This window comes from Python bivittatus, unplaced genomic scaffold (genome assembly GCF_059951505.1).
Source record: "Python bivittatus isolate LINGU-HERP-01145 unplaced genomic scaffold, Pbiv_v1 ctg000660_np1212, whole genome shotgun sequence".
NCBI classification, from domain to species: domain Eukaryota; kingdom Metazoa; phylum Chordata; class Lepidosauria; order Squamata; family Pythonidae; genus Python; species Python bivittatus.
Window position 1 is genome coordinate 2,034,931 of NW_028277092.1, and position 26,839 is coordinate 2,061,769.

Consider the following 26,839-nt stretch of genomic DNA (forward strand, 5'->3'; position numbering starts at 1 on the left):
CAGGAGAGTGGGGGGAGTCGCTGGAAAGGAGGCGCGTCTTAATTGGCTGTCCTGAAGGCACCGCGGGTGCGGATTGGAGGAGCAGCCGCAACGGGCAGGATAGGTTGTCCGAGCGCGGTGAAACGGCGTTTTTCCCCCTCCCTCCGAGCTCTTGTTCTTTCCTCTCCTCCTCCAGAAGGTTCCTCGCCGGCTTTTGCCTCGCCTCTCCGGGAAGATGCTGGGCCAGCGCCCCGTCCTCGTGCTCAGTGAGTCTGAGGGGAGCCGCGAGGTGGGCTGGGGGGAGAGACCCCACCCTGAGTGATCCCTCATCTCTTTCCCCTCAGCTTTCCCCTCCCAATAGCGTGTTTTGGGGTCCCTTCGCCCCCTCATTTGCGCCCCTACTTTGACCTCCCTCAGCTGCATATCTGGGAAAATCTACTTTCTCTTCTCACGATCTCCGCTCTCTTTCTCCACCTGTACCCAGAAAGTCTCCCCACGAAGCAGCCCCCCCATTTCTCTGCTTCGTTTCTCTGGGACCCCCCCCCAAAAAACGGAGCGACGGAAGTCCTCTTGTTTCCTCTAGCGTCTTCTTAGGGGCAGGTGGCGTATCAGGTACAGGGGCGTCGACTGTCCAAGTAGAGAAAAAAAAATCCTGAAAGGGGATAAATTCAGTAAACGGCTGCACAGGGCCAGGCGTGGTCAGATCTGAAGATTCCTCTTCTCTGGGAGTCCTGATCTCACCAAAGGCTGGGTTCAGCAGGTTACTGACTTCCAACTGAGTTGGAAGGGACCTGGAGATCATCTAGTCCAACCCCCGCCCGGGCAGGAATCCTCAGACCGTCCCAGGCAAATGGCTGTCCAGCCTTTGCTTGAAAACCACCTGCAGTGGAGCGCTCCAGAGGTCATATTCCAATGCTTAATGGTTCTCCCCGTTAGGAAATTCCTCCTTATTTTGAGTTTGGATCTCCCTCTGTAAAGCGTCCACCTGTTGGTTCTTGTCATACCCTTGGTCTCTGTGGAGAATAAATCCACACCCTCTTCCTTGGTAGCCAGGAGGAGGATCGTTTGGGATGTGATTAGAGTTTGTGAAAGTGTCAGGCTGGCCTTACACATCTGCTCCAGTCTGGTTCCTGAACTAACCCATTTTTTGGGTCGGTTCAATACATGTAATGGTAAACTCTCTCAGTGGGATTGGCCTGCCCATCATGTTAAGACCCCGCCCCCCATGATCTACGTGTGGCAGGTTGTGTGAACCCACCCACCTAGTTGACTTTACTGGGACTGATTTCCTCAATTCCCCTTTTTAATTGTTGTGATGCAGAGGAACTGCAGGATTAGATGTGAAGGAGGAAGAGATAGGGGGTGTCTCACCAGCAGAAGAGACTTGAGGTAATAAAGGAGAAAGAACAGCAAGAGATAGGCCATGTTTTGTGGGAAAGAAGCAACTGGCCCCTTGTTCCTGCTGATTAATTGGGTGCCATTAGTTCCTCCTGTTTGAAGAGCTCAGAAACTGGGCAAGGAGGAAAGATGGTTTAGGAAATGAGGGACCTGAAATAAGGTGCAAACTTTAAAGGGACAACTGTGAGTCCCTTCCAAAAATGTCCTGGAATTGTAATCTGTAGAGCTGTAGTACTGGAGATGCTTATTTAACCTTTTCACTGAATGAGTAAAATTAGTACATGCATTGAATGTTGTTAAGTTTTGTAGGTTCATACAACACAGGGAACCCTAAACCAGGCTAAGCCACCCAAAAAATAACCAGAGTAAAAACTAAGCCAGTTTAGCATGTTATGCAATTGCAACTTCTAAGTGTGAAATGATAAATGGAACAAAATATTGGTTATTCTTTCTCCCCACTGATAGTTACAGAAACATCAGCTGCATTCACACAACAGATTTAACCTGGTTATTGAATAACAAATTTTCTGGGTTTGTACAATATTTTGAACTATAAAACTAACTAATGGGTTTTCACAATTTCTTCAAGGTGGTTACTGGATTAATTCATTTTGGGTGTCCCCATAGGGCATCAGACCCTAAGCCAGCCAAATGGACTGAATTCACACAACATGCTAAGCTATAGAAAACAGACCAAGCTGGGTGAATTATGAGACCGTAACCACTATGTCTTTTGGCTAATTAAATATATTGTGTGAACCCAGCCAGAGAACACTACAGTAGCTAATTCACAGGAATTTAACCATTCTGGCTATTCAGGGAGCTTCTTGAATCTGCCATGTGTAATAGCTGCCATATATAACAGCTTACTTGCAGTAGCATTAAGGCTGTGTGATACTTGGCTACCTGTAGCTGATTAAGTTTCCTTGCCAGTTGAAGACCACTTGACTGGTTCCCTAATGCCACTTTACAATGCATTTGACTATTTTCAAATCCAGAATCCTTTGCTTGAACTCCAACCTCCTCCCTATGTTTCTCGGATTCTTCAATTTTACTCTGCCCTCTTTGTGGGGAATATTAAGAGATGTGCTCTTCATTAAATTCCTACTGTAATATTATACTTCATGTATAAGAGATTTCAAAAAGGACTGTGGGAAGTCAATATCACTCTGTAATGTCTTGATTCATATGCTTGTCCCTTAATATTCCCCTATATTCCATGCATCTCAATTTTTGTACTTTTTCCTAGTTATTTTGAATAGGAGGGTTTTGTTGTTGCTGTTTTACTATCCTCAGAATTGGCTAATCCCTCTATTGGATTCTTCTTCATTCATAAAATGAGTATCAGAATGAGAGAGCTGAGCTATGTATTGACTTGTGGAGCTGGACAGATGGGGCAGGGGAAGTGGCCTGATAAGGCTGTGATTTCCTTCTGGCTGCAGAGGAAATCACAGGTTGCAGAAATAGGCAAGATAGGCAGCTGCATAGTTTAAACTGAGAGAATAATGGATTAAATCATATGCTAAGATAGTGCATAATGTATAAAATATATTTAGAGGCTATGGTCTTTCCATTTATGTGGTACGCTCTTTTGAACATGAAGGAATATGCTTCTGGGTAAGAAAGCATAAAAATATTGTAGTATGCAGTTGCTTCTGGATGATCACATTGAGCTTTATCGTGTACACAAAAGCCTAAGAATGGGAATGAAATAAAAGGAAAAAAAATACAAGTTGACATATAGATTTGCTTGCAGTTGAGGTAAAGAGGAGGTGGGCATTTAAAGAAAGTGATGCTGGATTTCTTTGGATGAATGATTTGATTATTTGATCAAATAGCTATTTTTCTTTTCTGTTTTCATCTTAGGTCAAAACACAAAGCGTGAGTCTGGAAGAAAAGTCCAGACTGGAAATATTAATGCTGCTAAGGTATGGATTCCAGGAAAATGTATGGGAGAGAAGTGGAGTGTGTACATTTGTCTTCAGAGCTCCACAGAGTATGGGAACTGGGTTGACGATAATTTTTTACTGTTCTAAAGCTGCATGTCTATTGAGGAAATCCAGCTCTAAGTCTTGGACATTCTAGTATAATAGATGTACCAGTGAGCTTAGCAAAAAACAAACAAACAAAAAAACCTGAGAGGTTTAGGAGGTGGCTCTTTAATTTTTTAAAGTTAATATGCTTTGTAGCATTTATTGTGAATGCTAAATGGGTTTTTGCCCTAATCTCACTGAAAGAAATTCACAGGAACCAGTTGCTAAGTAGGTTATATATAATGCAGTTGTTACTATGTTTAGTTGCTGTGCTTGCAACATATACCTGCCTTACCCTCCTTGCCCTGTAAAATAATTCCAGGATTCCTCTGGACTTAGTTTCAGCCAAATTAATGTTTGGCAGGATCTCCAAGCACAGTGGCTGTTCTGGGTGCAAAACCAAACAATTTTATTTTGTGGTTCACCCCATTTTATAGGTTAATTATTTTGGGGAAAAGTTAAACTTCATTTCAGATAAATATAGATCCAGTTTTTATAAAATGCTTCAACTTTTCTAAGCATTGTACACACGTTAAAATATAAGGTAGTTTGTAGCTTCCAAGTTCACAGTTGAATAAACATAATACAAGAAGAAAAATGAATGAAGAGGCAACAGGAAAGAAAATTCTAGAACAGAGTTCCTCAACCTTGACAACTTTAAGACAGGTGGACTTCAACAGCAAGGCTTGCTGGGGAATTCTGGGAGTTGAAGTCCACCCGTCTTAAAGTTGCCAAGGTTGAGGAACCCTGCTCTAGAGTGTGGCTGATTAATAATTGCCTGGCCTCCCTCTTGTTGAGAAGCAGAGTATGTCATCTTTCAGATATTGCTTGCCAATTGCACGGAAAAAGCCAAGATGTACCTCCTTCAGGTTTGGCAACCTCATGGTGTGATATTAAAATGTTGCAGGGCTTTAGGTGGACAAAAACAAATTAATAAGAAGGAAATTTACCAAAATGACATTTCATCAATATTTTGTTAGTGAGAGTTTCCTCTTGAACTGTTCATGCATATTCCATAATGACATAACTTAGCAGAAAGAGAGGCTATTTTCTCTCCCACATTTTTGAAATTCAGGGCATAAATATTATAATGGTTTCTTGCCTGTCCTTTAGTTTTTCCTCTGAAATCATGTTGCTGTTCTGTAACTCTTCTCATTTTAGACTATTGCTGATATTATCAGAACCTGCTTAGGACCAAGGGCCATGATGAAGGTGAGGATTTTTTTCCGCTCATTGCTTCATTAGCTCACAAGAGATAACCTGAATCAGCTTATACTGTATTGCATTTTGTGGATACTAACAAGAGTTCCCTGAATCTCCCATGCAGATGCTGTTGGACCCAATGGGTGGAATCGTCATGACAAATGATGGCAATGCTATTCTTAGAGAAGTAAGTCACTTTAATAACAACATCCGATGCTTATCCAAAAGACTGGCATCATTTGAAAGATGGTTTTCCAATACTTCATTTTTAGTCAGAATCTTGACTAAAGATGTGGGGTGAGAATTTCACCTTAGTGAGATATCCCAGAAGTTCATTTTCTTTAATGGCTAAAATGGTTATAATTTCTGAGTGCAGAAATATGTGCGGAACTCAAACTGTAAGCCCCAGGTGCTATTTCTCTTTTGCCTTGCACTCTGCTCTGTGTTGCTCTGAACCCTGCTCCTCCCCTAGGTTTCCCTTTCCTCCTTTTGGTTCAGTGTTAAGGATCCCTTTCTTTGGGATCTGGTGCTGATCTAGTTCTAGGCACCCTTGTGTTTAGGAGAATCTAGTAAGTCTCCAGAGAGCAGGTGTCCTCCAGTGTTAACTGTTTGCATCCATCCATCTCTCCTTCATTACAGATTCAAGTACAGCATCCAGCTGCCAAATCCATGATAGAAATCAGCCGTACTCAGGATGAAGAAGTGGGTGACGGGACCACATCTGTGATTATTCTTGGTAAGATGCGCGTTTGTGGATAAGTATGCAAGTACATTAGATGACCAGATATTTAAGGTTGTCAATCTATTGAGATATACTTAGTACCATTAAGGGGCATAAAGGGAGATCTCAGCATGAGTAAGTAAGCAAAATCCACTTGCCTCCCAGTGGATTGCTTCAAATTGTTAATTTGTGTTAAGCTGCCAGTTGGCATCCGCAAATTCTAGTCTTCCCCCCTCCCTCCCAGCCAATGAAACCCAGAGGGTGACTTTGGGCCAGTCACTCTTTCTTGGGCCAACCTACCCTCGCAGGGTGGTTGTTTTGAAAAAAGAAGAAGGAACGCCATTTAAGCCATCTTGAGCTCCTGGACAGAAAACAGGATAGAAATGAAATATGTAATAAAATACATAAGGAGTTCCTAAGTGGAAACCAATCCTTTTAATATACTTGGAATTGGCAAGAATAAGAAAGGATAATTATCTGTTAATCTAGTGCAGTGCATCTGTCAAAAGGAAGATCTTTTTGTTGTTGTATTCCAACTTCGTTGAGTGCCTCCATCTCAGATCATCCGATAGATGGCCAAGTGATAAAAGACAGTGCCTTAAAGGCCCTGCGAGGCACTAACAACTTTGCATGTGTTCCCATAACTTATCCACAGTGATAAAATACATCTCTCTTGTGTTACTGTGTGGAATTCTGATGCATTGATGTTAGTATGAACTGACATTTTTGTTGGGCCATGAAAGATACTCTAGTGCTTCTGTTCGCATGGTGATTCAAATAAATGGCACAGTGGTCACAGTCTCTTCTCCTCCCTTAGCTGGAGAGATGTTATCAGTGGCAGAACATTTCCTAGAGCAGCAGATGCACCCAACAGTAATCATTAGTGCATATCGAAAGGCCCTGGATGACATGATCAGCGCTCTGAAAAGAATCAGGTGAGCAGAATGGGGGAATACTAGGAAGAAATGTGGAGAATGCAGGGAATTTAGGGATGTATTTCTGAGCATTTGAAGGAGCAGCAGTAGGGGGAAATGGCTTGTGTTGATGGATTAGGACCACCACCATGCACTATATTTAAAAGCAAGCCTAATTTTCATTCTAGATGATAGATGCCCTTTTTTTTCATCTGTGGAAAGTCCCAGGGTCGGTACTTGGTAAATGCTCATTCGTTCTCTCTTCCCGAGTCCTTGGAAAAAAAATCAGGAGAAGTCTGGCAATGTGTTTTCCAACTAACAAAATAACTACCAAATTCTGACTAGCATAAGCTGCAGGTCACAAAAAGCTAAAATTTGTTAGTTGGAAAAGGTGCTACTAGACTCCTCCTGATTTTTTGCCACCACAGTCCTTGGAAGGGACTTTTTAATTGTGTTAGATAAAGCTGGGCAAGATGGAACACTGGCTGGATTTGTTATAAAGCATCTTTATAAATAAAGAAGTTCTACAAATCAAAATTACTTTTAAAATGAAGTCACGCCAGCACAGCTTTCTAAAGAGGCTAGCCTGGCTTTCCCTAACCTGGTTTCCTCTAGATAGGTTGGACTATCCTGCCCATTATTCCTGAACATTATGTGTTAATTGGAGTTGATTAGTCAACAACCCTGGTGTGCACCAGGTTTAGCTAGATTTTTTATAAAGATGGATTGATGTACATACGAAATCTCAGTTCCCAGATGTCTAGGGGAAGGACCCTGAAAGTTGAAAGGTCAGCAAATGTCTGGAGAGTTCCTTTGTCCTTGGCTATTTGGAAGGTGCTTGTAGTCTCTGATTGACTTCTGGATAATGGGCAATGGGCTTATGCTTGGTTTTTGCAGCACTGCAGTTGATGTCAGCAACCGTGAGACCATGCTTAAAATCATCAACAGTGCCATCAGTACCAAGGCTATAAATCGTTGGTCAGATCTGGCCTGCAGTATTGCCCTTGATGCAGTCAAAACAGTGGAGTTTGAAGAGAACGGCAGGAAGGAAATTGACATCAAGAAATATGCTAAAGTAGAAAAGGTACAAAGAAGAAATGGATTTCTGTAGCTGGGGTGGGATTCTGGAGGAAAGAGATTTGAAGAATCAAAATCAAAACTGATACTGCCTTATATTGTGGAAATAAGATAGTATGTATGTTGTTTTTTAGTAGTCCCAGTTTACACACAAGATTCGCAGGATCTCCACCTTTACGAAACTCAGACAGCATGGCTAGGTAAAAGTCTGGTAACTTGGAGAAGTCAGTGTAGAATACTGGGCCAGTGCTCAGTCTTAAAGTAGTAGAAGGCTACGTGTCCTTACTGTGAGTAGTTGTTCTTCAAGAAGGGAGAGCTCTGAAAAAACCCTCTCTCCAGTTGACTAAGCCTGTCTGTTCTAGAATGAACATTTTGATCAGTGTGCACTTCTGTAGAAAAAGGATTTGCCATTTTATAACAGTCAAACTTACTTTCAGATCATCAGGAGAGGACCTGGCTCAGTTAGTTGCTTCTTTGAAAAGGATGTTCAGGACGTTATGCATGCAGGCAGAGTGTGCAGTTGGAAAGCCTTGATGGTCATTGTGGTTTAGATAGCAGTCTGTAAATGGTTGCGTCCTTACCCATTTATGTGTCCCTGAGAGATGTTCAGTCTAGAAGCAAATCCAGTGGCTCTTGCTATGAAGTCTGAATAGCCCTTTGTCATCTTCAGATTCCTGGTGGTTTTATTGAGGATTCGTGTGTCCTGCCTGGGGTCATGATCAATAAAGATATCACTCATCCCCGCATGCGCCGCACCATCAAGAACCCGCGTATTGTTTTGCTGGACTGTTCGCTGGAGTACAAGAAGGGGGAGAGTCAGGTCTGTCACCTTGTGAAGCTTCTCTTTGCTGTTTTTCAGAAAGCCAAATTCTACACAGTAGATAGGTGGGAAAATGGTACCTGTTTAAGCAAGTTTGTACATTGTTCAAATATTGTATTGCCATCATTGTGAACTCACCCAGAAGTTTTTGCCTCCTTTTATGCAGACTGATATTGAAATAACCCGTGAGGAGGACTTTGCTCGCATTCTACAGATGGAAGAGGAATTTATTCAGCAGATGTGCGAGCAGTTGATCAAAGTCAAACCTGACCTCATCATCACAGAGAAAGGAATCTCGGGTAAAGCACATGTCCATTGCTATTGAGACAAGGCTTGGCAATGCTCTGTTTATCTCCCTGTGGAAGGAGGGTATGTAACTAAACTTTTTTTTTTATCTTTAGACCTGGCTCAGCATTTCCTGATGAGAGCTAACATCACAGCAATCCGCCGGGTGAGGAAAACTGACAACAACCGGATTGCAAGGTGAAGATGCCTAAATTATTGCAAGAGGAAGTAGAAACTAGTCCCTAGAGGAGGAGCAGCAGCAGCAGCAATCTTAATCATAGCAGAATATCACAGTTGAGGGAGAGATTTCTTTTGCATGGCTGCTGCTTCTGTTGCTACTGAGAGAAATAGTTCTGACCTATTTTGGAAGGCTTTGAGTAAGTTGTGCATATAGTTCAGGAAATATGGTAAACTCAGAACAAGAAGCAGATTGTTCTAGCAAGTCCAGGAAAGAAACTTATTAGATGCTGGCTGTTTTGCATTAAGGAGGGGCCATTACAGTACATTTTTTGCATGACAGGTAACTTCATGCACATCTGAGCCTTCTCTCTGAATTTGCCACTGGCAGGAAAACATGATGGGTAAAACCAGCTGCCAAGGAAAGGCAGGCACATGGAGTATCATTAGCATCCCAAAGCCGCTCCTCAAACGTCAGCTCAGCATTAGAGGAATCTTACTTTTTTGTGGCAGGGCCTGTGGAGCTCGTATCATCAGCCGCACGGATGAGCTGCGTGAAGAGGATGTGGGGACTGGCGCAAGGCTTTTTGAAGTGAAGAAAATTGGAGATGAGTACTTTGCTTTTATCACTGACTGCAAGGAGCCCAAGGCCTGCACCATTTTGCTCCGGGGCGCCAGCAAAGAGATTCTAGCGGTGAGCAACCTCCAGGCACTGTCCCAGGAGAATAACCTCTGAGACTGTAGCAGGCGACATAGGCTTCTAACTTTCCTTCGGTTTTTCTGGGGAAAATGGGAGAGGCAGCACGTGGGTTGGTTTTCTTACATCTGATTTGCAGTCAGTACTGAATGTGAGTGATGCCTCTCTCTCCTACCTGAGCCACTGTTCCGGTGGATCTTTTGGAGCATTTGGTCCAAGGGCTTTCAATGCCGGAGGTATTGATGGAGGCAGTGCAGCCTCCTGGCCTTTTGCAGGGCTACAGGAAACTGTTGGGTGATGCTACCTTAAGAGGTGGGCCTGAACGTTTTTATCTGGTACTTTGGAGTTTTAAAGGATGAGAATGAGAGCAGGAGAGCAATCATCATCATTCTCATGTCTGAACCTCCAGCTCTTGAAAAATCACAATTTGTTGTGATGTGGGGAAGGTTAAAGTTGGAATAAGAGCAGTTGGTCTCCCGGTGGCTGTCTGCTTCCTTTCCTGCCCTCACCTTTGAAAAAGGCCATTTGTAGCTGAATTTTGGCAGGAGAATCTCAAGGGACCGGAAGGGTGTTCTGGGAGATGCCTGCAGCAGGCAGGTCAATCTAGTGTTCAAGAAGATACCCAGATACCTAAAGCTGTACTTTGTAAACTCCTTTTAAAGCTGATGTGCATTTTTTCAGAATTAAAATTAGGCATTCACCTCATTCTTAAACTTTCTGGAGTAGGGTAGGATAAGAACAAGCCTAGTCTTTTTTGTATACTGTATTTGTGTATGTGTGAGTGCGTGCATTCAGCACTGTTCAGCTGCGGCAGTTATGAAGGCCAGCACAGAACAGCTACTGGGGATCGGTCTCCGGAAGAGTTCATTTGTTTATTAAATTTGTATGCCACCCATCTCCCCCAACAGGTGACTCTGGGCAACTCACAATTAAAACCACAAACCCAAGCCATTAAAGAACAATACCATATAAATAATTAAAATGAATTAATCAATTAAAATCTGACTATAAAACAAGAGTTGGACTGTTTGATTTGCTACCGAGGCAGACATGGCCCAGAATCGCTGGAGGTGTGGCTTTTATTCAGAGAGAGAAGGCAGTGATTCACACAGTCACAGCCTCCCCAAGGAGAGCTCCTTTTGCTACCTACTTACCACAAAAATTACTCTGGAGTGCCTCTGTAGTATCCCTCCGAATTGCTCTCCGGTTTGCCAAACAGCTTTGACTTGAGGCTTAAACTTTTGCACATGCGGTTTCCTCTCCTTGCTGCAGGAGGTGGAACGCAATCTCCAGGATGCGATGCAGGTCTGTCGCAACGTCCTCATTGACCCACAGCTGGTGCCAGGGGGTGGCGCTTCCGAGATGGCCGTGGCCCACGCCTTGACCGAAAAATCCAAAGTCATGACCGGGGTGGAACAGTGGCCCTACCGTGCTGTTGCCCAAGCTCTCGAAGTTATTCCCAGGACCCTCATTCAGAACTGTGGTGCTAGCACTATCCGTGCCCTCACTTCCCTGCGGGTGAGCATTGCCTTTTCCAGCAGGTAGTTTCCTTTTATCGCCAGCAGTGCTAATCCTTGACCTTGCACTCTTATTGCTGCTCTTGCCTTGCCTGCCTCTTGAAAGGTGCCGTGTGATCATTGCTTTGTGGGGGAGAGGAGTGATGTGGTCATTGAACTGATAATGGGAAAGGAGGGTAGGAAGAGTAGGTCAAGATGTAACATGTCCCCGGAAATGTTTCCAAACAACTGTGGAAAGTATTCAGTCAAAAATATCTTTTAAAAAATCTGGGAGTGAGCAGGAGGTGGATGGGTGTGATCCCTTTGAAGTTGTCGGGTGGCGGAGGTGAAAGATTTGGGGGGGGGGTGAGGTTCTTGGTTTGGAGATACTTAACTACAGCTGTTGCTCACAGGCAAAACACACTCAAGAAGGCAGTCAGACCTGGGGCGTAAATGGAGAGACCGGAGCCTTAGCCGACATGAAGGACCTGGGTATCTGGGAGCCCTTGTCGGTCAAGTTGCAGACCTACAAGACAGCTGTCGAGGTGAGGGTGAAAGCAGCCTTGGCCAGAAGAGTGACTCTGGGGCAGCCCAAGGCTTCCTTGGGATGAAAGGGGTCAGAAGAAGGGCGAGCTGGGAATAACTTTCCCATTATCTCCAAGTTCTTTTCTAGCACTGCTCTTCTTCTGGACTGTTAACTTGTGCCAGTTCATAGGGTTCAAAATAATTCTTAGCAGCTGCTCCCTAATGTGAGATACTTTGTGTTCCAGCCTGTGCAAACACAGTTGGTATTTTGAGCTGAGTGATGGGGGCAGCCAAGAGATGCCTTTTGTAGTACTTGCATTCCTGCTCACCTTATATTCTTTCCAGCTGCAGGACGTGTTGAAAATTAAAAAATAAATTAGAATGGGAGTTGCTGGGGAAGTAGGAAATCCATCTATGTCAAAAATACACAAAACTTTAAAATACAGAAAAACCATTACCATTGTGTGTACTACGAGGGAATGACAGGGTGCAGGGGTATCCACAGGGTGTGATCAAAAAAGTCAAGATAGTGGCCACGGCGGTGCAGTTGAACGCCTGCTTCTTTTTTAGGTGTGCCTAACACACCTGAAAAACAGACAGAGCTTCAGTTACATCTTGACTTTTTGTAGCATATCCTGCAGATACCCCTGACTGGGCGATTGGCAGGACTGTAGTTCTGATGAAATCTGTTAAACCATTTTAGTTGAATGATATTCTGCCTTTCCCCAGAATGTGAAACTGAGTGCCTCCCAGCTGGGGGGAGTGTGGGGGTGGGACTTTTCCCTGCTGAGGATTGTTTTCTTGTTCCTGATTTAACCATGCCGCCTCCCTCCCCAGACGGCTGTCCTCCTCCTGCGTATTGATGACATTGTTTCAGGCCACAAGAAGAAAGGTGACGATCAGAGTAAGCAGCCGGGAGCACCAGATGCAGCCCAAGAATAACTCCTTGGAAAACCTGGGATAGTTGGACGCAGAAGGAGCCCAAATGACATTTCAAGAGATGTGGTTCGTCACCCCTGGATTCAAGAGTGTTGAAACCCAAATACCAATTTGTGTACAGTTGGTCAGGGAGAGGAGGAAGGAGGAGCAGCACTGCATTAGCACATTTCTGTTGAGGAGACACACTTTATTTAAATGTACTCTAGCTGCTTTGTGGCTTTCTTAATAAAAATACCCCTTCACATTCATAGATATATTTTTGGTTGCTTTCTCCTCTGTAATATTAGCAAGATTGACCTCTTGCGACAGGCAGGATCTCAAGGACAGCTCCAGAAGCACTTTTTCAGACACTGCACCCAGCAAACCCCAATTATTGATCTGGCTTCAAGTACCTGTCATATTTTTATTTCAATTCTGGTTTCCATTTGCCTTTTACTCAGGGATCTATCCATTGAGATAACATCACAATAAAATGCCAAAAGAATTGGCAAAGAGATCAGTTCATCTTTCTTAAAAGGCAAAGCTGAATACATACTGGCTGGATTTGCACACTTAAGCCATAATGTGGTTTCTTAAGGGGTTGTAAACCACAGTGTTTACTTAGCATGTTGTGGGAGCCCAGTCAAGGAAAGAACCGTATATCATTTCTGTACAACAGCCGTAATCCTTGTGCAGTGAGCCAAAGTAGCATATTCTTAATCCAAGACAAAAAAGCTGGCTTGTTATGGAAGAGAAGGTGGTGGTGACTTCTTTTCATGACAGGTGCAGGTGTTTGCTTGCATATGAAGATCTAGGGCTTCTTGGCTTAAGACCTGCTGAGAATAATTGGGGGGGGGAGTTTTGCTAAAGCACTTGAAACAGCTTTCCCCAGCTGGCCCCATCTTACTGCTGGGCTGCAGCCCCCTTTAATTGCCAGCCAGCAGTCTTTGTCAGGCTTGATGGTAATTCTAGCTGCCACACAGAAAAGTTGGCTTAAAATCTTTAAAGTGCCAAAAAAGAATTGAGGTTATTTTGGCACTTGCCAGGTGTTTTCTTGTGTATAAACAGTTGGGATTGCATGAAGTTGGAGGAAGCTGATTTTGGAAACCATGTTGCTACCTGTAGGAGGGGCAGCACCAGCTTTTCTTAGCACTGCAAGAGTTTTCTTATCCTTGTTCAAATTGAAATTCTTGAACAAAATTCTTCCTCTCAGCCATAAGGCTCTATTCAAATTCCCTTTTCTTTGCAGAATGCCCGTGCTTGGCTGGGGGAGGTGGGTCTTCTAGTCCAACAGTTCTGGAAGACAATGGGTTGGGAAAAGTTCGGGTGCCTGTTTCCCCAGCGTCTCCCTGTATGCGTGGTGTTTCAATAATCTGGAACCTAGGGCTGAATGTTATTTCATCCATTAAATCTCAAGAGTGATTGGATGGAATCACATGAGCAAGATACCTCCTGCTTGGTTGGAAAGTTTCTCCAGAGCATCTTCTAACAGCGTTTCTCAACCTTAGCCACTTTAAGAGGGGTGGACTTCAACTCCCAGGATTCCCCAGCCAGCACAGCACAGCTGGCTGGGGAATCCTGGGAGTTGAAGTCCACCCCTCTTAAAGTGGCTAAGGTTGAGAAACACCGTTCTAACCCATCGCCGTCCCCGTGACTCTTCCTGCCCGTTATTCTTTTGGCTGCTGAGATTCGTCCTCTGTGGCCCCGTGACCTTACGGGGACCCCTGCCCAGAGGCCGGCTTTCCGGCGGCCCCTTTAAGAGACTGTCCCCGCCCAGTTTGAGGGAAACCCGGAACGAACGCCGGCCGGGTCATGTGACAGGAGGGAGCTTTTGCAACCCGCAGTTTGGCGACAACATGCTGGCGGCGGGCAGCTGGACAGCCCTGGCTCTCCTCTGGGCGGCGGGCGGCTGCGTGGGGCGTTCGGCGGGCTACAGGAGGAGGGTAGGTGCCGGGCGCGGCGGGGCCCTGGCGGGAGGGAGGGAGGCCGGTGGCTGCCCGCCGTTCTTTCCGGGTAAGGCTGGGTCGGTGTTGCTCAGCCTCGGCGGCTCGAAGCCAGCTTGCCGGCTGGGGAATTCTGGGAGTTGAAGTCCACGCGTCTTCAAGTTGTTGGGAAACACTGATCTAACGGAAGGCCTTGTGCTTTCTAAACAGGTAGATCCCAAGGTGAGTGACGTGAGGGTTATGGGAGCTGGAGTCCTCCACGTTTGGAAGGCATCAGGTTGGGACAGGTTCCTCCACGACCTGTATTTAATTATATTTCCATGGCTTTAAACCTGCACTTTAAAACTCATGGCTGCTTTAAGATATGAACCTGGATCCCCATTAAACTGCACTGGTTTTCAGTTCTGCCTAACCTGGTTGTGAAAAACAAGATTTTCTACCCCCCCCCCCCCCAAAAAAGACATGCAAATATATATAGTACATAATTTTTGTAAATGTGACCAGGCCAGGCCGTAAAATATTTGAGACCTGTGACTTGGTTTGCACAAATGTGCTTGACCAGGGCTTCTTACTACCAACTGGAACGTTAAGCCCATTATGTTTATTGCAACCTGTGAATAGTTGTAATAGAACTTCCTTTTGAAAATCATGCATCAGGCTGAGTCAGCCCCACAAAAGATTCCCCCTGGGTGGCCCAGGCCAGGTCGTCTGAATCTAAAGTGGGTTAGTCTGTTTCGAACTCCAGTGCAGAGACGGCGACCGGTTAGAACGGTGTTTCTCAACCTTAGCCACTTTAAGAGGGGTGGACTTCAACTCCCAGAATTGGGAGAAGACCACCAGAATGGCCATTTTGCAACTCTTGAATTCTAATTCTTGCTTCTGGATATGTATCCTCTGGAATCCCACAGCTTGAAGCCTGGCTCCAGATTTTAGTTCGGGGTTTTGCCTCCTCCACTGTCTGTCTTTGCAGCTGTGGCAGAATCAAATGCACTTTTCCCTATAAAAATGCATTTTGATTTGGTATCAGCCTTTGGGGGATAAGAAAGTAAGTGGGAGAGAGTTCCTTGTTTTCAGCTTCCTCTTTTCCCTTCTCACTCAGAGCAGAAGGAAATATGCTGCTTTCATGTTTTCCCCCTAGAATTTTAGAAATTAGAACATGAATCATATATTTTCTCTTTCTTCAGAATCTTAACAAATGGGTTAAATACTGCTTGCCATGGTTTGTTTGACTGGTTTCTACTCATTTCTCTTCCTCTTTCTATTTCCATCTGCTAGTTAATTTCTTAAATTATATAGCAGATGTAAACATTTATAAATGGCCTAATTCCTAACTCCCAAAATGAGGAGAAATATTGATTATGCGCCATCAAGTCGTCGTTGACTCTCAGTGACCACATAGATTTTCTCCTCAAAGAAGAAATGTGGATTGCTAAATGTGTGAGTAAGTTGTTGGTGGAGTGGAAAACCCTCTACACGTGCTCAGAGGCACACTGCTCCACGTACCACTTTGATCCATCTTGGTAGGGCAGGATTGAAGAGGGATGCATTTTTTCATTCAACTCTTTCCCTCCAAAAGCACGGGGGAACTTGGATCCCATGCAAAGATTGTGGATCTCCTTTAAGAAGGAATAATTCTGAAGTGGAGTGTTACTTGTACATCACAATATGCCTAAAGCTTGATTCTGTTCCCTAACATTGTACTTTCATTTCCTGTCAATTTTTGTTTCCATTTCCATGACCTGCTTTCAGAGCTGTTTGATTTTAGAATGTAACTGACTTGGGGCAGGGACCTGTGGTTTTCTCCTGGTCAAGGGGCTTGATGCACTGGAAGTATTGTGCTACAGGTAGTCCTCGACTTACAACCATTTATTTAACAACCATTCGAAGTTATAACAGCACCAAAAAAGTGAATTATGAGCAGTCCTCACACTTATGGCCGTTGCAGTGTCCCCGCGGTCACGTGATCAAAATTCGGGCACTTGCTAGCTGGCATGTATTTACGATGGTTGCAGTGTCCTGGGGTCACGTGATCACCATTTGGGGCCTTCCCAGCCTTCCCCCATTGATTTTGCTTCCCAGACCTGGCAAACAAAATCAGTGGGGAACTGTGATGTTTGGGGCTGGACTCCACAAAGTTGGTTTAACCAAGGCAAGATCTACATTGGTTCTGTTTAAGATTCAGTTGCCATTATTATTTTTTTCTGCAACTTTATCACATTTGAAGATTCTTTAGGCTGCAGCCAAGGCTTTGTGCTGGGGGCTGAGGTTGCACATTTAAAGCAGTCTGTATGTTCTTTTGAGCAGTGATGTCAACCCCCCTAACCCTAACCCCCAAGAAGCTGTCAGTTCACAATTTGCCAAGGTCAGCATTACAGGAATCTTAATCCAGGGCTCCAGTAGCACATTCTGGCTGCGTTCACACAACCCTTTGAAGCTTCACAAATCGTACTGTATCATGGGATTATAGAATGGTAAAGTTGGAAGGGACTGCATGGACCATCAAGGCCAAGTCTCTGCAGTGTGTATCATGTGTTAAGCCCAAATAGGCAAGCTATGTTGGCTGAGTCTGTACAAGTCAGAACAGCATCTACATTTGCTCAACAAACTCAGTTTTTTATGATGTGGTAGAAAACATGCCCAAGAAATGCCAAAACCCAGTGATTGTGTCGGCTCTACGATGTTCAAGTCCCAACGAAGAAAAATCTATTGAAACTCGAGTCAAGTTCAAAAAGAAATTCATTTATTGAGATGTACATGCGGCTTCAAAGTATCGCTGGAGCTAAAAGCCCGCACATTCCCAATCTACTTTTACCCTCACTTCTTAACCCCCCTCTCCTCAGCCAGTTCTTGGTTCTCATGTTGGTACGACCTTGGACATTCCTGGCCCTAGATAACAGTCCATCTGTGTTAACGGTTTCACCTTCATTGTTCCCCCCTAGTGAAAAATGGCAGAAACGAAGCAAGCAACTAATGATCTGATGGATTGATTGCTGGGGGTTCTGTTTTGTTGTTTCAAAGCTACCAGGGTACGATGAGTCAGTGGCCTCTTGCACTCAGAAGAGCCAAAACAACAAATTTACCTAGTTCTTATACAGGATATTGGTCAAAGTCCGTTTGAGTATGCACACGTACTTAACAGACCCCAAATGCACGGGAGAAGTTGCTTTACAGCTGTTAAGTAAGGAGACAAGGGAATGACTCTGAAGGCAAGATAGGCCAGCCTCCTGCTTTGAAATGCATAGTCGCAGCTTCGGTCAGCAAGAGTGCCAAAGCTTTCACTGTTGTTCTGGCATCCTGGCGGGGAGTGGCAAAAATCAGCATCCTTGAGCCTGTTAAATTCTGTGAAGCCTACATACCCTAGGAGTTCAGGGTCATTCGAAATATCAAGGGAAGTAATATGTAAATTATGGCATGAATATGACAGAATATTAAATACACCATATAGAATACACCATAACGAAAGAATATATATTGTTCATACACAGTTTGTCTAATGTCTTCCATAGTGGGTTTGGCTTATTTATTTATTTATTTGCAGGATTTGCATCCTGCCACTTCCACAAACTCTGGGCAGTAGGTAGATAGATAGACTGAAAGATCAAATAGGACAGGTGGATTCTGTTAGGAGGAGATGGTCCTGGAGGCCATTTGGACCCCCGAGCCATGCAGGTCTGAGTCAGTGCCAGCAATAGCTTGAGTTGTACACTGAAACATATTAGTAACTGGTGTGGCCCTTGCAGAGTTTGTGTTGCACTGCTGAAGTAGTTCTTACCCACTAACATGAGATCCTATTGTGTGAATCTAGTCAGTTTCGTTCAGGTTTCACACTGTACTGTGCAAGCCTAGAAAACTAGTTAATTCAGTGAGTAATTTAAGGGTGTTGGGTGAACATGACACACACACCAAACTAAGACATGATGTTTGGCCTTGGCTTAGCCACTGTGGTTTGTTGATCATGATTAATGGTTTAGTGCTACCTGTTTGTGAAGCAGCTTGAACTGTTGGTGCAAATCTCTTTCCAGGTCTCTCTGGAATACAACCCAGGCTGGGAGAGCTCTGCTGTGAATCTCCTACACACCCGAGCAGTGGGCCTCAACGACACGATTCACTACATCTGGAGCACCATTGGGGCACCCACAGCGTTGCTGGTGTACACCGGGAGCGACAGCAGCACCCTTCACGTCAACTGGACCCAGCTGCTCTCCTCTTCCCCAGCCGGAGCCATCCGGGTCGAACCAGCTGATAGTGTCTTGTATTCCACTGCAGTTGTCTTTACGAGGGTGCGTCCAAAGGGTGGCTGGAGGATGGGGAGCAAGGGCGGGGGTAGTAGCGCAGCGGGCTCTGAGTGGAGTCCGTAGCGTCATTGTTATTATCAGTTCCAGTGAAACTTTAATGAGAAGTTCTTCGGAGGGAGAAGGAGGGTGGAAAGAGAGGAAGAGTGCTCCATCGCCAGTGTTCGTGCATCTCAGTTGTGATTCAGAGCGTGTGTGGGTGTGCACGTAGCACCTGCTGGAACTTCCTTAAGTCCAACATGATTTTCTGTGGGATGCAGCTTCTTTGGCGGTGTTGCTGACAGGTACAACATGACCACACTTGCATTCTCTGAATCAGTTTTTCCCCTTTGAATCTGGATTGCTGAGCAATCCTACAAGACTGTATTAAAAGTGAAATATAAAAGTATTTTATATTTTATACGTTTTCAAAGTAAAATATAAAAGTAATGATAATAATGTGTTAGATCACAGTTTCTGCTTGTGTGTCTGAGCAGATTGGAGGTTTCTGAGATCTGCTCTGTATTTTTTATATTTGAAACCTGGGAGTCTTCCAGTGGAAGAAGTGGTGGCTGGACAAAGAAGGTTCCTCTCACTTGGGTTAACGTGTGCTCAGTCTGATGGGTTATCTCAGTGTTTCTCAACCTCAGCAACTTTAAGATCTCTGGACTTCAACTCCCAGAATTCTTCAGCTGAGGTTGAGAAATACTGGGTTATATGAACCTGGATCACAGATCAGATTGCCGTTAAGACTGAGTAGTTTAACTGCAGTTTGTATTGACAGTTTATCTTGGCTCCCAGACGCAGGAGGAAGTTGATCTGAGCGTAACCCCTGCTTTTTGCCTCTGGACAGGGAGGTGGATAGAGTAGTTGCCGAAAGGGGTGCAGCATCTCTTCTGTTCTTGTGTTTCTTAGGATTGTGATAATTATTTTCACCTCTACATGCATGAAAGAGGAGGTGAAATGGGAGCTCGCTACGGGTGCCTTCCCCCGTGTCTAAAATGCTTTTGACCCCTGTAGGATTACTGCAGGTTGGGTACTGTTTGTTTTAATAACACCGTAAAAAAAATCCCAACCAACTAGAAGCGTTGTCCATACTGCCAACGAGAGTCTGCTGGGGTAGCCGCCAAAAATTGATTAGATTTACTGAGTTAACTGCAACTAGCTGGATTTAGACAGCACATAAACCATGGTTTGCAATCCTAACACCGTCTGAGTTCCTCCAGCACTCAAAGAAACGAGCAAACGGCCTGTGCTTGGTTTGGAGGGTTGTGTGAACCCAGTCTGAGACTGCAAGGTGGTCTAATGCCCGAAGTGGCCAAATGGGGGTGGCTTGCTGGTGGCTTGGGATGCGTGAACTCAGACAGCTGTAGCTGTCAAAACCACAGAGGGACCCAGTCATGCCATCACTTACTTTCAAATGCGAATGTTGCAGCTGTGGGAATACGATGGCACCAACACGTCCGACCTCTCCAAGGTTCACGCGGAGCACTTCTACCCCAGCTACCATTTGGCTAACTTCACCTGGGCCAGCCTCGAAGGCCAGCTGAACAAAACGGCGCTCTCGGCCGAATTCCGAGGCGTGAGCTCGGGCCGCGAAGGGACGTTTTGGAACGGAAGCATCTCTTTCCAGGTAAATTGGGGGGAAAGGGGGCTGCCCATCCTCCTCAGCCCCCCCAACAAACCAGGGTTAACTCCCGCCCAGGTCAGCAGGCGGTGAGGAAGGCAAGGAGGGCAGGACTCTGGTCCATCGGGCCCCATCCTCCTGACACGCCCATCTCTGCCCCCCAGGTGACGGCGTATGAGGGGGGCAGCCGTGACGGCCCCCTCCCGCGCCTGCTGCACAGCGCCAACAGCTCCAAGGTGGAGTTCGTCATGCAGGGCGTGGCGCCCCGCGGCAACCGCTCACGCTTTGCCCTGGAGATCCTGGCGCTGGAGCAGGGAGGCAGGCGGAAGCTGCTGCAGTCGGTCCGCTCCATCGATGATGAATATACTCCGACGATCTTTGAGGTGTGGCGAGGGCAGCAGCATCGAGTCCGGCTGGGGGAGCCTCGCTCTTGGGGTCTCGGACATTTGTGCAGTGAAATGCTGCCGGATTCACCCGGGGCTGGCGGCTCGGGGTTCCCTGCCGGCTCCCGGCATCCTTTGGTGGCCTCCGGGGTGGGGTGGGGTGGGGGCAAAGGTTTGCATCTCCGGGAGGCTTAAAGGGTGGAATGGGAGCCATCAGCTTTGCTAAGGACTCCATTTCACCTATAAAATGCCCTGAAACCTGCCCCAAAAAGGGGTCCTCACCCCCCCCTCCATTTTGGAGTGCGACCCTTGAGTTGTGCTGCCTCACTGCTAGCCCATGATACGGTGCCTTGTCTGCGGCATCATGTGTGATGTGCACTCTGGTGGTTTGTAAATGGTAGCTTATGACTGGCTTATTCAATTTAGGGTTAGGCAGGCCCTAAATTAGTGCAGAAGTCTGAATTGCTCTACTTTTTATGTCTAGGGCTTCCATTTTGTGGGTCACAGGATGTGCTCAGAGGCAGGCGGCCACGGGTTTTGGTTAGGGTGAATGTGTCCAATATTAGCCGGGTTCACATATCCAACCCAAAATGTGGTTTTAGTTTTCCTTAGTGCCGTGTTTCTCAACCTTGGCAACTTTGAGAGGTGTGGACTTCAATTCCCAGAATTCCCTGGCCAGCATGCAGCAGATGTTACTAAACTACAACTTCAACTCTGCAGTACTACTGGCCATGGTGACTGAGAGGGGTGATTCAGCAACATGCTGGCTGGGGAATTCTGGGAGTTGAAGTCCACGCATCTTAAAGTGGCCAAGGTTGCGAAATGCTGGTATAGTGTGAAGCACGCTCTTGTTTGCAGCTTCAACAAGAGTGAACCCATCCAATTATGGTTTATTCACTAAACCATGATTATGCATCTGTGTGAATCCAGGTTGTATGTGAAGGCTTCTTCTGTCAGCTTGTCAGAGGCTGCCATTGCTCAGTTTAGGCTTTCTTTCGAGGTCTTGCATCCCCTACCAGAAGCCAGTACACACAGAAGATGCCAGAAAAATAATTCAACATTTCTTGTAGGTTTCTCTTTTTAGCCAGGATTAAGAGGCAGGGCCAGATGAACAATTTTAAACAAACCCTTCATCAGTAAATAGGCCTGTAAGCCAGAGCTGACGAGCGGGATCAGATGCATTAAGAACCACGAGGATCGTATCGTCCGGATGGAGCTGGTGTTGTGGGTACTCTTGCAAAATGACTGTCATATAAGCACATGCCCGCCCACCCCAGAATGGAGGCCCCAGACTGGGGTAACCATAAGTCTCCTGTCTATGGCTCATCTCATCTTTATCTTCAGCCTTCCCTTCTGCTTTCTTGACTGTGTCTCTTCTTTCATTTCCTCCCTGGCCAGATGGCCCAGCTGATCTCTGAGCCCCACAACAACAGCTTTGGGTCAAGCTTCCTGCAGTGGAAGACAGCCGCCTACAGCTCCCAGAATCCCCAGCGGGAAGACACTGTCCACTGCCAGTATTACCCACTTCAGGTGGTCAACACCACCGGTCCGGAGTTCAGCATTCTCCGTGCCTACTTTGGGGAGGACCTTGAACGTCGCTGCAGCCTGTCTGCTGTCAATATCTCCTTTGGCAGCGAAAACAACGAAGCCTATGAAGAAAAGGGATACTTGAGTTGGTGAGGACCCCTATGGAGAGCTGTGGCTTCCTGCCAGAAGAGTGGGGTGGGGTGCCTCTGTCCTGGACCACCGTGAGCTCCTTCCTGCGGACTGAGCTGGGTCATTTTGCAAGCTGGAGATCTCTTCCTGCACTGATGGTCGGCATTGTTTTTCAGACAGCCCAGTGGCCTCAATCAGAAGTTGGCCAAGTGGCAGGTTCTTCGCTGCTCGTGATAGATAGTTCCTGCTATAAGAAAGCGGTGGGCAACCTTTTGGTGGCCAGAGGTTGGGTTAGGGGTAGTGTGGGCAGAGAGGTCCTTTGATTTTTAACTGTAATATGCCTGTTTTACATCTCCATGTGTTTCCCAGCTTGGGAAAAATGGCAGGGAAGTGGGCCGATCGTCTTCAGCAGCCCTAATCTCTGTCGATGTGGGGAGGGGACTCCAAGCCCCATCTCAGCCTGCAGTCTCCCACTCCTAATAAAATATGTGGGGCCCATGCTGTGGAAAGAACTGGAAGGGAAACTGCTGAGGGACTTGAAGGGTATAGGGAAGAGGATTTCAGCTTCGGGGCAGCCAGGGAAAGGGGCCGTGGCACTCCAAGTGCTGATGGTTGGGGAGGGCTAGGCGGGAGTGGGCCTGCAGGGCGACCAGCCAGGGTCCCGAGAGGGAGGTTGACAGTCAGGAAGGTAAAGTTTTGGAAGCTTCCAAAGTGACCAGGGAAACAGTGCTGGGGTTTAAAGAGAGGCTGAGAATGCATGAGTTACCTGTGTTTGTTCCTTCTGACCCAACAGAGTGTTTGAAAGAAATTACACATTCTTTTTATTTAAAAAAAAGAAAATGAACCAATTTGGTAGCTAGCCAATTTCCAGATTTTAACATGGTCTTTTCATGGATCAGTACCTCTGGGCTCCATGTGGCCCCAGCACCCTGCCTTGATAATAATACACTACAGTAGCTGGCAACTTGCTGGATAAATAGAAGGGCCAATGAGAAAAAACTAGATAAAATAGGGAAATGTAAAGACCTTCAAATAGAGATCCAGCGGAACCTCTAAATGCAGAAAAAGAAAGTCATAGTGCCAATCGTGGTTGGCGTGCTTAGTCCCATCCCAAAAGATCTGGAAAAGCACTTGGACGATAAGAATGGGCAGAATCTCAATGCATCAGTTTATAAAAATTGCATGAACAGCACCTATATTACAATGATATCTTGAGCTACCCTATATCTTTGGGAAGGGTCCAATAGTCAAAAGCATCAAACCCAGTCAGAATCGTCTGGTAGACCAGTGTTTCTCAACCTTGGCGACTTTAAGATAGGTGGACTTCAACTCCCAGAATTCCCCAGCCAACTTGCTGGCTGGGGAATTCTGGGAGTTGAAGTCCACCTATCTTAAAGTCGCCAAGGTTGAGAAACACTGTGGTAGACTGTGTGTAAATAGCAGTATAATGACTCATTTTCCATTCCCTTTGCTTTTCCTTCCAGGTCCGCGCTGGTCGGTTTTGGGGAACCACCAAGAGAGGGATTCTCTCTGCTGGTCATTGGGATTCTCGCCGTGGCGCTGGGAACGCCGGCAGTCCTCTTAATTGTGGGGACCCTTGTTGTGCTCACAAGGCAAGAAAAGCCATGTTCTGAGTACGAGCCAATCAACTGATGGGTGTGAAAAGCCCAAAGTGGACACTTCTCCAGGGCTGCACTTCCATATAGATAAGAAAGCTTCATTGTGGATTATTCCAAAGACACCTCTCTCAGTTGCCCCTGCGGGTTGGGATTTATTTATCTTTTCCCCCTAAAGGGGGCTGAATTCATCTCAAAATCAGGATCGCGAAGAGGGACGTGTTCTCCGGGCCTGATTGACACCTTCTGCTATTTTGAAAAGGTTTTGCGGGGCTGCTGGAATGACCACCTCATCTGGACGCGCAGTTTTTGTTGAGCAGGAATGGGACGTGACGTAACGGTTTAGTGGTTCTGGGTGACCATCTCTCAAACGGTCTCTTCCCACAATGTATACGGGGTCCCTCACAAACATGGAGCACAATTCTCACACATGGGGACGTTTCAGTTTACAGACTAAGTTCTCCAGGGCACTGCATTTCTCAATCATGAACTGGTGGGAGATTCGGGGTGGTCTTTACTCTTTCCCCCTCCCTAGAGCAGTTCCCTGCTACTGATTTTGCAAGAGATCTTGAGCTTTTGTTTCCCGTCTCACCACCTTCTCAGGGGAATTAGTGTGTTTGGGGAGGGTCACCTCCCTTCCATGCTGATTTTGCTTTTCCCTCCCACCCTTGCAAAGACCCAGAACATTAAACTCTGTTCTCAATCATCCCGCAGACCTTTCAGCTTAGGAAAAAATGTTCTCTCTCTCTCTCAGCGGATTTGCATCAACAGCACGAAGTGTCTTGGCAATGAATTGCTGGCTTCTAAGCAGCCAACTTCTGTTTCTAGCTGAGGCTCCTGTGTCTTTTAAGGAGTGGAGTTGCAGCCGTTCCTTCCTGTGTTTTTTTTTTAAGTCACGTCCTTTAGGTAGTTCTCAGTTTTGTGGTCATTAAAGCCACAAGAGCATGGTTGGGGGGAGTAGTTGGCAGCTGTTGAAAAAAGGTGTGCGTGTGGGTCAGCCGCTAATTCTGTTGTTTACAGGCTGCTGTTCAGAAAACAAAAGCAGGCAAAATTGCACTCTGGAGTCAGTGGTACACTTTTCTTTGGAAACAACCTCCTCCTGTGCTGGTAGCTTAAGAGCTGAAACGAGCGCGTGCCACGGGGCTTGCAGAATAGATCTGTCTTTCTAGCGCGCTCTGGGGCAGAGCGGACTGAGGACAAATTAAGAGTCGGGCCAAGGCCAGAGAGTTGCCAAGTTGAACTCTGTGAAAAGTTAGCAAAGCCGAGCCTTGGCAAGTTTCTGGAACAAACCTGTCTCTCCTTCAGGGTTCCAGATGTTGGGATGAGAATTCCCAGCATTCTCAGCACGTCGGCTAGGAATGCTGGGAGTTGAAGTCCCAGCCCTAGCAGGGCTCTCCCGACTGGGGAAAACCCAGGTGAGAGCAAGTGCTAAATCAGAGTGGGAAAGGCGGCCCAGGAAGACAGGAGAGGGTGTGGGGCAACTCCTAGGACCTGCCTGCCCCCTTCATTTTCTCCGAGTCTGTGCTCCTCCTGGGCCTCTCCTCCGCTTAGGAGCTGGGACACTTCTGGATCGAGGGGCACCGACGTCCTGGCTCGAAGCGAAGAGCTTTCGGCTTCATTGTGCGTTGCTGTTTTAACATACGCCACGTAGGGGGGATTTGCTTGTGGGCCGGGAGCCTTATGGGCCACGCGCTACGTACTACGTGTCTTTCAGGGACCAATTAAAAGGGGCGTTTTGCAATACAGCTTTTCTGAGGTCGTCTGTCGGTGTTCAAGTCCAGTTTTGGTCTCAGAGGTTTCCTTAACAGGCTACGCTTTGGATTTGCTTTTCGAGATCCCGTAGCCCTGTTCTTGACGGCTCTGCAAATGCACCAAACCCAGAAATATGCAGCTTTGCAGCAGATACATTTTGTGCCCCAAACTGGTGCTTCACGGGGCAGCTCTCCTGTTAAAATGATCTTTAAAAGTCTGAGGGATCTCCAGGGAGGTGTTCCCTCGGACTCATAAAGATTATTTTAATAAAAAGAGAACTGCCCTGCACAACACCAGTTTGGGGCACAAAATGTATCTGCTGCAAAGGGGGGACCTTGGTGATATGTGGTTCACGCATTTTTGTGTGTGTGAAATCAACTATATGTGAGTTATTCAATAAATCACGGTTAAATACCTGCATTAGCTTAGTGTGATACAAACAGGAGTATTTTCTCTCTACTTCCTCCATGCAGTTCGTAATCTCTGGTGTCCCCTCTTGTGCATAATTCCACACTCTGTACTGGTGTGTGTAAGAAAAGGCTCCCAGATCTGTCTGTCAGTCAGTCAGTCAGTCAGTCAGCCAGCAATACAGTACTTGGACTCCCATCCTGGGTTATTTGGAACCGGGCTCAGAGGCCCCTCCCAGCTCCATTTTCACTTTCCGCCTGCGCCTTTCTCCGGGCTCTGTGGGTGTGCTAGCCAAACCCTTCCACAAGCTGTTGGTGCTCACACCCACACTGAGCAGGGACACTGGGAAGTCAGTCGTAGGGTCTTAGGATTGGAAGGGGCCCTGAGGATCTTCTAGGCAACCCTCTGCCCAGGGCGGGCATCCTCAGACCACCCCTGACGAAGGGTAGCCAACCTTGGTTTCAACACTGGATGGAGCTCCCAGGAGGCGGGCTGTTCCCCCACTTAAGGGGTCACACCATCAGGAAAGGCCTTTCGCTTTTGGATATCTCTGTAAAAAGGTTCCCCCCGTTGGTTCTTGTCCTGCCCTTAGAATAGATTCACAGCATCTTCCTCATGAGAGTCCTTGAAAGGCTGCTAACCTGTCTCCCCTCAGCTTTCTCTTCTAAAGGCTAGATGTGCCTCGTTCCTTTCAATGTTCATCATAGGGTTGAGCCTCCAAGCCCCTCGCCATCTTTGTTCCTCTTCTCTGCACTCCTCCCAGTTCTGCAACAGCCTTCTAGTGACCAGAACTAGGCCCAGGATCCCAGGTGTGGTCTGACCAGGGCAGCATGGAGCAGGGCGATGACTTCCCATGATCTTGACACCATACGTCTCTTGATGCAGCTCAAGACTGCATTGGCTCTTTTGGCAGCTGCCGCACGTTGCTGGCCCATACTTA

The 26,839-nt window shown here is 46.3% G+C and overlaps 2 protein-coding genes across 2 annotated transcripts; both read left to right on the forward strand.

Moving 5' to 3' along the window:
* The first annotated feature begins 92 nt into the window (after positions 1 to 92).
* Positions 93 to 12,518, forward strand: CCT3 (chaperonin containing TCP1 subunit 3). The gene is made up of 14 exons (XM_007437660.4): positions 93 to 245; positions 3,244 to 3,305; positions 4,572 to 4,622; positions 4,738 to 4,800; positions 5,253 to 5,349; positions 6,152 to 6,269; positions 7,146 to 7,332; positions 7,996 to 8,145; positions 8,312 to 8,444; positions 8,547 to 8,628; positions 9,121 to 9,301; positions 10,577 to 10,822; positions 11,214 to 11,345; positions 12,163 to 12,518. The coding sequence occupies exons 1-14, from the start codon at positions 215 to 217 to the stop codon at positions 12,265 to 12,267; spliced, it is 1,638 nt and encodes a 545-aa protein (XP_007437722.1). The 5' UTR covers positions 93 to 214; the 3' UTR covers positions 12,268 to 12,518.
* A 1,530-nt stretch (positions 12,519 to 14,048) lies between these two features.
* On the forward strand, positions 14,049 to 26,106 carry GLMP (glycosylated lysosomal membrane protein). The gene is made up of 6 exons (XM_007437659.4): positions 14,049 to 14,186; positions 18,209 to 18,466; positions 19,893 to 20,090; positions 20,249 to 20,467; positions 21,866 to 22,143; positions 23,608 to 26,106. Exons 1-6 carry the CDS (start codon positions 14,100 to 14,102, stop codon positions 23,774 to 23,776), a joined length of 1,209 nt encoding a protein of 402 aa, XP_007437721.1. The 5' UTR covers positions 14,049 to 14,099; the 3' UTR covers positions 23,777 to 26,106.
* The last annotated feature ends 733 nt before the right edge of the window (positions 26,107 to 26,839 follow it).